This window comes from Misgurnus anguillicaudatus, chromosome 16 (assembly GCF_027580225.2).
Source record: "Misgurnus anguillicaudatus chromosome 16, ASM2758022v2, whole genome shotgun sequence".
Taxonomy (NCBI): Eukaryota; Metazoa; Chordata; class Actinopteri; order Cypriniformes; family Cobitidae; genus Misgurnus; species Misgurnus anguillicaudatus.
In genome coordinates this window covers 19,631,234-19,644,109 of record NC_073352.2, presented here as the reverse complement: position 1 = coordinate 19,644,109, position 12,876 = coordinate 19,631,234, and the positions used below count along the sequence as shown (strand labels likewise).

Here is a 12,876-nt window from a genome sequence, read left to right as displayed (position 1 = left end):
GAGTCCTGGTTTTCCTCATCTACTTTGTACTACGTGATCAACAAACAAAACAAAATAATACTTTAATGGCATTGATAAACCTGTGATGGTTTTCTGTGATGGGAAAGAAACGTAAGCCATCAACATCTAATAATTTCCCTGAAAGGCACTCGGGAGACGGGTGCTTGTTCTCCCGACAGCATCAAGCTTCTCATGCTAACACATTGACCCCAGAGGATCTTATGAAAAACTTTACATAATTTTACTCAAAGTCAACGAAAATCGAGCAGGACCAAAAACATTTTACAGCTGATCGCGGTGAAAGACGTTAAGCGAAGACGTCAAGTAACCGCAATGACAGTGATCTTAATATGACAAAGTAAGTGTTTTGATTAATAACATTAATGTTTATATTTTTAATTAGTGTGTACAACTAGTCAACTAAATGAATATAACATGGCAAAGATGAATGCACATCTATATAGGCTATTGATTCAATAGATTTATAGTATTTTGAATAAAAACTTGTCATGGATTTATTGCATTTTGTGGAAAAAATAATCAGTTTTTATAATAAATCTTTGAAAATCAACTTATGGATTTGAATTTTTTATGTTTTTATAACCTAAAGATGCTGTGTGAAAGTTTGTAACAGAAAATAGTTGTTTTCATCTTGTCACTTTCTTGGTATAGAAAACATGTTTTTACCAAAATTTGTCAAAATGGATTTATTGCGTTTTGGAACCAAACTCTTCAAATAAACAAACAAACAAACAGTAAACCCACTCACAGCTATTTTACAATTTAATCATCACAATGCATCCTATTTCATTCAACCTCCGAGAAGGAATCGTCACTCATCATGTGGGGGAGCAAAATGTTACATGTCAGTAGATGTACATGTCCTTTATGATCTCTTGAAGACCTGATGAGTAGAATAGCAGAGTCATGCAAAGGTCATGTGATTATGGATGCTTTGCATCTTTCAGACTGGCACACAAACAGCACCCATACTTTACATTGTATGTATGAAGAGGCCCCTGAGCTGAAACACAGTCCCAACCCCCCTACCCCTCATTCCCCACATCCCACAATCCCCTCGGCTCTGCCTGCAGTGTTTTGGTTTTTGCGATGACAGGCCAGGGTCCCCCGAGAGGGCCACCCCCCAACCATGCAATATTTTCTTCTTTCTTTTGGTGCCTTTCCGCATTGGTTCGAACGTCTCTTTCTGATCTCCAGCAATTCGCTGTCTTCTCTCTGAGGGCTGCGAGGACCCTTCTCTCGCCTGCTCTCCGTTTCTGCGTCCTATCCTTCTCTCTCGTGGCTTTTTATTCATTCAATTTTTTTCATTTTCTTCAGTTCTTCATCTTTGTCTTGCTCTTTCCTTGTTTTCTCCTTTTTGCCGTTCTCCCCAAGCTCCCCAGTGGGACCCCTGTTTTTCCTCTCAAAAATGCCTTTCAGCTCTCCATTGTATTCCTGCTCACAGGAAGAACTTTATTTTTTTTATTTTGTTCAGGCAGAGTATTATTATTATTATTTAATTTGGTGCTTACAATAATCTGTAACGTTGTTGAGCAGGCATCTGTGCTGTAATGAATGTCCCCATACGATGAACAATTGAATGGCATGCGCTAATGATGAGTGAATGAGATCAGGACCTGCTGTGGTTGGAAGATCGTTTTTAGCTTGCAGAGACCTTGAAAAGTTTAATGCTATGCATGGTTTCAATATTTGCAGTAATAAGACTGAATGCACAAGCGTCATTCAAACCGAGGGAACAAATATGTGAACTGTGATATTTACATTAATTGTATAGCACTGAACTTATATGTAGAGTATAATCCAGTTGTTATAATACAGTCCTTTTTCTCGCAGAGAGACATTTGAGACAGTAGTTAGTTAAATGAAACATATAAATAAGAACTTCATTAGAAAACTTCATCTTACAGTAACTCATAAGAGCAAACTGTAAACAATACATTTGTCCTCCGGGTGTTTCAAGTGCTGTACATGCTTTATAAGTGCCATATAAAAATAATCAGCATGCTCATTACTGCTGGAAAAGAGCCGATTTGCTCGATAGACTTTCTGTCAACGAATGTCAACAATGATGGGTGGAGAGAGATGCACGCACACCTCTGTGTAGATTGTCATCTATCACTCATTCCTGTACATTAGCTTCCAGACAGCCTTCCCCTGGGTTTAGTGATAAGGAGAAAGAGTAAAAAAGAGAGAAGGAGAGAGAGAAGCTGGAGGGGTTGTGTAACCCTTTACTCTTGTTGTATTGTTCAAAGCAGTCTTTGTCTGCAAAGTGCTTCACAGTGGGGTCTTGACTGAAGTTTGGGGGACAATGAGGGTGGTTATGTCTCTCAATAACCCATATGCTATGGGCTATCTAAAGTTCTGCCATCTTACTTCTGTATGACAGCCATATGAACTATTAAGACGCTGCGTTTTCACCAGCCGCATTTGAAAATCGCGTTTACCGCTCCTAGTTTTCTACTTGAACAGTTTGAATGCATATGTGCGGAAAAAGCAAGCATTTGAGGTGAAATCCGCTTCTTGTGGAAGGGCCAGGTGCTATGCATTTGTCTGTTTGCAAGATGGCTGATGTTGATTGTGCATTTATCCAGAGAGTTACCAGATTGTATTTGGTCACCTTACTATAGGGGGAAAATAGTTAAAAAAATGGCGGGAATGCCACAGGTAGATAAATGTCACGTGACTCAAAAGTGAAACGTGCATTTACAACTTACCAGGTTGCCCAATGTCTTCACTAACACTCTTCTAAGCGAGGTCCTTTTTATTCCTGTCTCTATAGAAATAAGAACTTGTGTCATATAGCTCCAGGTGACTGCTCACGGACAATATCAAGCATTCCTTCATGTTGAACGAGTGACTACGGGCGAGGCTGCCGCCACATCAGCAAGCAGGCTCCTGATTGGTTAACGCGGCACGAAAATCCATCAAAGTTGAAATTTTTCAACTCTGGCTCAGCCGCAAATTCGCGTCAAATTCAAAATGCACAAAAAGCACCATTTGTGCACACCAAACGCTCAATTCGCGGCATTCGCGTCGAGTTCGCGAGAATGAGGCGGAAACCGCACCGCAAGACCTCCAGACACGCAAACTCGATGCGAATGCCGCGAATTGAGCGTTTGGTGCGCGCGGATGGTGCTTTTTGTGCATTTTGCATTTGACGCAAATTTGTGGCTGAGCCCGAGTTGAAAAATTTCAACTTTGATGGATTTTCGCGCCGCGTTAACCAATCAGGAGCCTGCTTGCTGATGTGGCGGCAGCCCCGCCCAGAGTCACTCGTTCAACATGAAGGAACGCATCTTCACATTGACTTAACATTGAAATTACTTGCGCTTGACGCCTCTACCACGGCTGGTGTAAACGCAGCATAAAACACTGGGGCAATAGAAACGGGCCACTATCTAAAACTTACTTTAAAATCAACTTGAGGCCACATAATAAAAATACTGTATGTACATTACTGTGCAAACATCTATAGGCCACCACCAGCTTTGCTGTTTAAGCAAAGTTTTAAAGACTATCCATGTTTATTTTGCGCTTTCTTTATAACAGAAAATCTAGAAAAATATTTCATTTAGGTTTAAGAGAGCCTGCAGGTTCCTGCTATTACTCAAGTGTAAGGGAAGCTCACACTAAACACTTGATACGGTAGCTTATCATTTTATGCTGTTTTCATGTATACAAATTTCCTGTGTTTTTCTGTTTGTATTCTATAAAAAACTGATTATTAATTATATATGGGCACTATACCATTGCAAAACCAACACATAGGCCTGGTTTCACAGACAAGGCAAAGCCAGGACAAGGCCTTAGTTAAATTCAGATGTTTGATCATTTTTTATAAACATTCCTTAGAAAAAGATGTTACTGGTTTGTATCTTGAGACAAATCAATGGCACTGGAATATTTTAAGATCTGTCACCGTAAGTTATTTTCAATTAAGACAGCTCAAATATGTGTTTTAGTCTAAGACTAGCCTTAAAGGGATAGTTCACCCAAAAATGAAAATAATGTCAATAATGGCTCACCCTCGTGTCATTCCAAACTCAGAAGTTCTCCGTTTATCTTCGGAAACACAGTTTAAGATGTTTTATATTTAGTCCAAGAGCTTGTTGACCCTTCATTGAAAATCTACGTACGGTATACTGTCCATGTCCAGAAACGTAATAAAAACATCATCAAAGTAGTCCATGTGACATCAGTGCATCAGTTAGAATGTGTTAAAGCATCAAAAATACATTTTGAGCCAAAAATAACAAAAATTCTGACTTTATTCAGCATTGTTTTCTCTTCTGTTGTGAAGCGCAAGCGTGAGACCAAAGTCACGTGACTGCAGTGACGTGAATGACGTACGAAGCTGCTGACGTGTTATCTGGTGTGCCCCAGCTGTTTTTTTGTGGGGGGGGGGGGTTTGTGCGCCCGGGCTTCGTACAAAGTCTAAGGGAAACGCACGCTGTAAGTTTGAAAAAAAAACTTCACAAGCATGTCTGAGGATAACACGTCATCCACGTCACTGCAGTCACGTGACTTTAGTCTCGCGCATGCGCTTCACAACAGACGCGGAAGAGAAGACAATGCTGAATAAAGTCGTCATTTTTGTTGTTTTTGGACCAAAGTGTGTTTTTGATGCTTCAACACATTCTAACTGACCCACTGATGTCACATGGACTACTTTGATGATGTTTTTATTACCTTTCTCGACATGGACAGTATACCTTTCGTAGAGTTTCAATGAAGGGTCAGCAAGCTCTCAGACTAAACATAAAACATCTTAAACTGTGCTCTGAAGATGAACGGATGTCTTACGAGTTTGGAACGACATGTGGGTGAGTCATTAATGACATTATTTTCATTTTTGGGTGAACTATCCCTTTAATTCTTGTCTGTGAAACCGAGGGCTAATGATTTTATGGTGGCTTAAGACATTTTGCACAGTGCTGTAAGTTTGATATTTTATATGCAGATATTTTAAATTCATCATACTATATACAAATCTAAACTTTAGTAAGATTAAATTTAATTACTTTTTTATGTATCTTCTATTTATTCTTGGTTTCTGTGACTAAAACAGACAACTACTGATTTAAGCAAAAACTTGCTTTCCTAACGAACACAGACTGACTTTTGATTTAGTGACATAAAACCAACAATTCAAAACTTGTATTTCATTAATGCTTCATGGACACTCTCTTTCAAGCCCTGCTTGGAGTTCATCCTTTGCATTCAGGTCAGCAAAATCCTGCCAGTGACTTTACAAGCTAATCAGATCATCTTAAATTAAATATGCAAACTCAAAAAAGATTCATTTTTGCTGATGACCATAAATGCAAATGATGGGTCAATTAAATGCAACGTGCAGTTCAATTAATAAGTCGAAGAGCCCATCATTAACATGTTTGCGAGTCTGAATCCACATTCATTATGCTATCAGGTATATAATAATTTAATGCATGGGACTAATTAAAATCTGCTAGTTTAATGGTATTGGTGGCTCACATATTGGGGAAAAAGGAAAGTGGGCTGGGTCCAGGGAGAGATCACTCCCATGAGATAATTAATTAATAATCGGACATCTGTTGGTGATGAATCTGTACAAAAATAACACACTGGGTTATACTTCTGTATTATATTTTTCTATAACATCTGCTTTCCACTCGCAAGAAACACACAAGACTAATAACACGAATCACAGACAAGAAGAACTTTAATTTAATATTGTGAACTTTGAAAAGTTATTTTACAACTATCATCAAAAAATGATAACAATCTATACAGTAGTTTTTGTCTTGAGTTTTCCTATCAATAGAACGGTTCAGTGTGTATCCAGTCAAAAATAAAATAAAAACAAACAAACAAACACAGGAATAGAAGGCAGAAAAAGAGACCAGCTTTTTGGTTTGAGTTCTGTTTCCTATCAAATGCTTGTTGCTTTATCAGAAGCTCATCTTAATCACTATGATGGAGCCACTAACAAAGTAATCCTTGTGTCAGCCAATTCACTTAAAAGAAAAAAGAAAAATCCATCTCTTCCCTTCTATAGAGTTATAACATTAGAGAAGAGCCCAAAATGGCAAATACCCCACACACCAGCATATTAAAAGCCACTTTCCTGGTTAGATGGCAGATTGCAGACACACACGTGACAGAATGACACTACTTAAACCATTCATAAAAGACCCCTGAAGCTTGATCATTTTCGATTTCATTGGTGATATTAACTGGTGTTACAGACTGGGCAGCATCAGCATCTCTGTCCTTGAGCCAAGGCATTGTGCTCTGAAGTTTAGGGTGAGAAATATGTCGACTGCATAGCGTGCTGCAGGGCCCACAGGGTCACGTGCACCTATAGCTAAAGTGTAACACCATCCGAGCTTCCACTAAATATGGCTTTTAGCTTCCCCCTTTCTTGAATGTGGCGGACATTACTAAAACATTACTGAAAAAATAAAAGGCGTTAAATTAACAAGAAAGTCATATTTTCTATTCCTTCAAATACAAAGTTCCCTCTCATTGTCCTTCATATACAAACATCTAAAAAATGCTTCTCATAACAGCTTTTAGGTAAAACCAACCAATTTGTGCTTTTCCTGTCGGGAAGGCTATTCCCTTAAGGAGCTCTGTGGTTTCTGTTAGTGATGGTTGAAAAATCTGTACAAGTGATTGTACGCTTATTGGTTTGCATTGTTAAGGCATCTATACTGCTGGTACTGATATGCATGAAAGAGAAAATAGAACAGATAGATCTATAAGCAGGCATAAATAATTAGATAAATAAAAAGAGGGGAAAAAAGAAGAAAATAAAGTATTGTATATTAAAACTTCATCAAAACGTCCTTCTAGGTTTGACACACAAAATAAAACCATCACTCTCATAGAAGAGCCCATGCATATTATTACAATAGTACAGGTTCTGTAAGCCTCAAAGAAAAGATATAGATTTATATATTCATCATATATATATATATATATATTTATATATATTTAAAAAATCTACATAACTAAATGCTGTGAGATGCTACGTTTTTGCCATACATTAAAATCTTCAAAAGGAAAACAATTGCTTTTTAACTTACAAATTATACAAAAATAGACAATGGCTTTTTTACGAATTAAAAAAATATGGAAGCCAAGCACATGATACAAAACATGGACCAAAATGCAAACATGAACATATAATAAAAAGCAGGCTGGATGATGAAAGTGAACATATGAGCAAATTATCACAAGAGACCTTACAAAAAAAAAAGTTGGGGAGAAAAGCAATATACAAAGTCTGGATATACATACATTATTTATATGGATATTTTACAGAGATTCTCCTCTTTTATCCAGAATCCACGTTCATTGTCTGTAGTTTGCTGAAGTTGAGCAGATTTCGTGAAATTTTGTTGTCAGTGTTATAAGCTGCCTTAAGCTATCATTAAACAAATAAAAGTTTGGCAACAGAAGTTGACTAACAAAAACTTCTTTATGTTGGGTGTTTGACACATTGGTATCTAAACATGAACATATTTTGCTAAATTCAAGTTGTGTCCCTCAAAATAACCCAAAGAAACACAAAAGGGAAGTGGGGGGGCTTTGTTTTAACAGTCGGCTCTGAAATAGTATTCTTATACTTCATTTACCTATATCCTTCACTAGCCACACAGCAAAAAAACACATCAAATGTATATCACAGTTTCATATTTTCATAAACAAAGCAAATCAAAGATAAAAAAAAAATTCATGTCATCACATTCTTTGAACACTCATACAAATCCTAGTTTAAAAAAAAACATGAAATGGCAACTGGCAGCTTTTGTACTTCAGCACATTTTATTTACTGCATATCTCTCTTTATCAGATATTTGCACTAACATAAATACATAAATTTGATTCATATTTCAACAGGACTCTTCTCTGAAATGACAACTTTTAATTAAATAGCTTTCCTCCATCATAACCATATAAACCGGCTGGTACGCAGATGCTTCGTGTTTGACTGTTTGCTCAAAAATTATGCTAGGGAACTGAGTATGGCGCTTTGATTTAACTTTGAAACAAAACAATCAAAATTATGGCAAACTATTTGTTGGCTTCTCCCTGGGGCAAAATTCCCCTTCTTGTTTTCTGTGTTTAAGCAGTTGGCCCACATCTTCTCATTTCTGAATGCTGAGATGCTTGTGTTTCTTGGATTTTGCACAATTTGAAACGTACTTGCTTATATAAAAAAACTGGTCGGTATTAACAGAGATCTGTGCCATCGCCCATCACTGCTGCACAACAGCCAGCTCTCAAGAAACATTACGATGCACCCACTCCTAAAGTGTCATATTTCTCATACACATAATACAGTCCGTAAAAAAGGCATAAATTCATCAAAAAAGCCTATGAATAAAATCAAAAGGAGATCCGTCCTTCTCTTCTGCACGGGTAAAACATGGGGAAATGTCCTTCTGCAGATCAGTCCAGAAATTAGCTTAAAAACAAAAGCAAACAAACAAACAAACAAACGCTTTCTTCCCATAAAATGAGATTCCTTTTTTAAAAGGGCCTGAGTTTTCGAAAGTTCGGGTTTCTTCTCCACCAGCAACTGCCTTCAGCTCAGACCTTCAGATTCTCTGGTAAGAGCTGAAATCAAATGTGCCTCTTTTGCAGCCCAGAAGCCCCTACATGGGAGGAACAATCATCCCTGGGATCACTAGTCATGAGAAGACAGACAGAGAGAGAGAGAAGAAGGAGAGAAAAAGAATAAGAGTAAGCTTTGCGATTGTTTGGTTTCATCTGTCATACAATATAATCCCCAAAGTAAAGCTGTTTAAGCATCTGGAGAACATATCCTACTCGAGCACTATGAACAACAAGACAGCCAACCTGGCACAGAGAAAGAGAGGGTGTTTGAAATGTTGCTTGTGCTGATTTTTCAGTCTACATCTGAAATAAACATTTCTTACAAACCATTCTTTATATACTGTAGTCTCTATAGAGGCCCTGAAAAGTATTTGGACACTTAAAGCACACTTAAAATAAATGTAAGTGATATTAACAGTATGAATTATACAAATTATTAGACATACGTGCGTTATTTGATATGTATTTGGACACTTTCTGATAATCAAACGTACACTGAAAAAAATTCTATTGATTCTATTGATATCTAAATATCTTATTGAAACAAACTGGCAGTCATTGCAAAGTAAAGATAAGCAAAGGCTGGTCTTTATTCTTTAAAGCAGGGTTTTCAAAATAAGATGCCAAGGACCCCTGAAAAAATGATTAATTCAATTTACTCAATTTTTTTAAGGTAAGTGGTTGCAATCAATTTATTTAAGCTACATTTAAACAAAAAAGATTAGTATAGTAAAATAAAATAAAAAAACTTTTGTTTAAATGTAGCTTAAATAAATTGATTGCAACCACTTACCTTGAAAAAATGAGTAAATTGAATAAATCATTTTTAACATTTTGTGAGGGACACACATGTATACACTGAATAAAATGATTAATTCAATTTACTCAGTTTTTTAAGGTAAGTGGTTGCAATCAATTTATTTAAGCTACATTAAAACAAAAGTTTTTTTGTTTTGTTTTGCCTTTCTAATTTTTTTGTTTAAATGTAGCTTAAATAAATTGATTGCAATCACTTACCTTAAAAAAATTAAGTAAATTGAATGAATCATTTTTTCAGTGATACTATTTACAGATTTTTATGTATAACAAATAAATACAGTAATTGCTTGCACTTAGCAGAAAGCTGTATGTATAAACGTGAAAACATTTTTGAAAAATGTTGAATTCAAATTTAATTATACTTATTTTTATATTTAAATAATTTGTAAAAAAAATCTTTAAAATGTTCTAGGGACCCCCTAAAACCTCCTGGAGGCCCCCAGTTTGAAAACCCCTGCTTGAAAAGTCCCGTTGTTTGTGCATGCCACTTCTATTATTTTTTGACATTCAGACATTGCCAAAGTGTCTAAAACTGTTAGGGCCACTGTATATGCAGAGAAATAAAACAGAGGCACTTAAAGTAAAACAAAAGACGAGGACAACAATGTGCGTAAATCACATCCAAACAAAAAAAACGACAAACAGAGAATCGCAACGGGTAAAATATGGCTTCAATCAACCGAAGGAGATACAGAGAAAAACTAAACGAATGCAATGGTATGTTAAGGGGACCCTGATCCTGCTTAGCCATAATTCTCAGCGTTTCGATCACAGTGAAGTTAAACATTAATCACGAGGATGTACAATTCCCTGAGAGTGGGTGAGGATAATCTTTATTCTGTATGATTCGCGAAGGTTGCAGGTCCTCTGTGTTTAATTGGAGTCATTGTCAGGATAAATAGAGACTTGCTTTACAGGCTGTATATCAATCTCCCCATCAGGGAGCTATTATATGAACAATTCATCAATCCAATTAGTGATAACACTATAGGACGGCTTTGCAACGCATTAGCTAATGCTTCTCTCCCTCGAGGACAGAGCTGCTGTATAGGTTTGGAGGAGACATCCAGGATATTCTTACAGTCTAAGGATGTGGGCCTTTGTTTGGTTTAGCGTGTACATGTACAAAGTAAAGCGCAAGGGACAAATTCAGTACACTGTATACGCTGGACACGCATATTTATTATTGGAAATTAGTTCATCGTAAAAAATAACGTCAATAACTTTCTTGTAATTAACAGAGTTATCTAGCAGAATGTCTTTTCTTCTATACAATGAAAGTATGTGATCACAGCTTTTCCATTCACTTTTACTGTATGCATCATTTTAAGATGTCCTTAACGTTTAAGGAGCTATTTCTATATATTAAAAAAACTTGGTCATGCAAGTCAATTCAATCTACTATTTTAAGTTTTGACTGATACACATCGAAATTGTTTAACTTAATTTGTTAAAGGATTAGTCAATTTTCTTAAAAAAAATCCAGATAATTTACTCACCACCATGTCATCCAAAATGTTGATGTCTTTCTTTGTTCAGTCGAGAAGAAATTATGTTTTTTGAGGAAAACATTCAAGGATTTTTCTGATTTTAATGGACTTTAATGGACCACAACACTTAACAGTTTTAATGCAGTTTAAAATTGCAGTTTCAAAGGACTCTAAACAATCCCAAACGAGGCATAAAGGTCTTATCTAGCGAAACGATTGACATTTTTGGCAAGAAAAATAAAAAATATGCACTTTTAATCCACAACTTCTCTTCTTCCTCTGGCTCTGTGCCGAGCCAGCGCGATCTCACGCAATTGCGTAATGACGTCGAAAGGTCACGTGTTACATATATGAAACGCACATTTGCGGACCATTTTAAACAATAAACTGACACAAAGACATTAATTAGTATCAGTTGAGATACAACAACGTCGGAATGGTCCTCTTTCTCCACAATTGTAAACACTGGGGTGTAGTTTCGATACGTCATCCGTGACTTCTTGACGTGATGACATATTACGTAAGGTCGCACTGGCGCGTCACAGGACCGGAAGAAGACGAGAAGTTGTGGTTTAAAAGTGCATTTTTTTTTCTTGCCAAAAAATTACAATCGTTTCGCTAGATAAGACCCTTATGCCTCGTTTGAGATCGTTTAGAGTCCTTTGAAATGGCAATTTTAAACTGCATTAAAACTGTTACGTGTTGGGGTCCATTAAAGTCCATTAAAATGGGAAAAATCCTGGAATGTCTTCCTCAAAAAAACTTAATTTCTTCTCGACTGAACAAAGAAAGACATCAACATTTTGGATTACATGGTGGTGAGGAAATTATCTGGATTTTTTCCTTTAAGTTAAAGCAGGGGTAGGCAACGTCGGCCCTGGAGTGCCGACGTCCTGCAGAGTTTAGCTCCAGCTCTAATCAAGCACACCTGAACAACTAATCAAGGTCTAAAGAGTCACCTTAAAACTACAGGTAGGCAAGGTTTTATTAGGGTTGGAGCTAAAATCTGCAGGACGTCGGCACTCCAGGACCAGCATCGCCTACCCCTGAGTTAAAGTAACACAAAAATATATGTAGATTTTATATCATTTTTACAGTGTAACTTATAGAATCCTAAAATATTTTTGATTAGTTTAACCTAAAAAAATGAGATTATATTGAATAATATATCTGACTTGAATAAAATCTGCACATTTATTGTTATTTGACTTTTTTTTTACAATGTAGGGTTTCGCCTCAGTGTTTTATATTGCATTTGCCTATAGGGACTGGCACACATTTATGTGGACATTATTTTTATGAGACAAATTACAACAAACTGCCACACTAATAAAATGTGCTCGGGGTGTACGCATAGCCTGACCCAAATTAACGTGGTTGCCAGCACTTGAAACAAAAATAGCTTAAGCTTAGATAAATAATTTTTGCTCTCAAACATTAAGCTGTAACTGTACGTTCAGTCCAACATTTGTATCACTTCTATTCATTATTGGATATAGAAACTCCCATGAGCACAGAGAAGTGTTTCTCTCTCCATTCCTCAGCAGGCCACATCATTGCACCAGATTTTTCATGTAACATATTGGCTTCCTATTGATTTCCTCTCTCTGGGCCCTCATCTCTAATTCCTGGGTTATTTCCTGAGTGTCTCCGTCTCATTTGGAATGGAAGAAAAAAATTAGTGGTGACCGGCAATCGGTCATCAGGTCAGAGTGCCGAGTGCATATCAACACACGGAAAGGAAGCACTCCACACTCGCAGATAAGAGTCTTACGTCTGCCTCAAACACTCAATTACTTTTATATTGTCTCACTGTGATGTCTAGATGTTTAAGATCAGCGGCCAGGGCCAAATGCTACATGGAGAGCATAATTGTCATAAATCAAAGGAAACTGATTATGGCATTGTTTTAGATAACAGTGAACGTATGTTCTCATTG

General features: G+C 36.8%; 1 protein-coding gene across 3 annotated transcripts in view; it reads right to left on the bottom strand.

The window, feature by feature from the left end:
* Positions 1 to 5,704: 5,704 nt before the first annotated feature.
* Positions 5,705 to 12,876, bottom strand: part of ebf1a (EBF transcription factor 1a) — a 134,996-nt gene continuing 127,824 nt past the window's right edge. For all 3 annotated transcript variants that reach the window (XM_073854307.1, XM_073854308.1, XM_073854309.1), the window contains one exon: positions 5,705 to 8,698. Coding sequence is in view for 1 of the 3 variants with exons in the window: in XM_073854309.1 (XP_073710410.1) it covers positions 8,667 to 8,698 (32 nt within the window). In the remaining 2 variants the exon portion in view is untranslated. The remainder of the gene's footprint in view (positions 8,699 to 12,876) is intronic.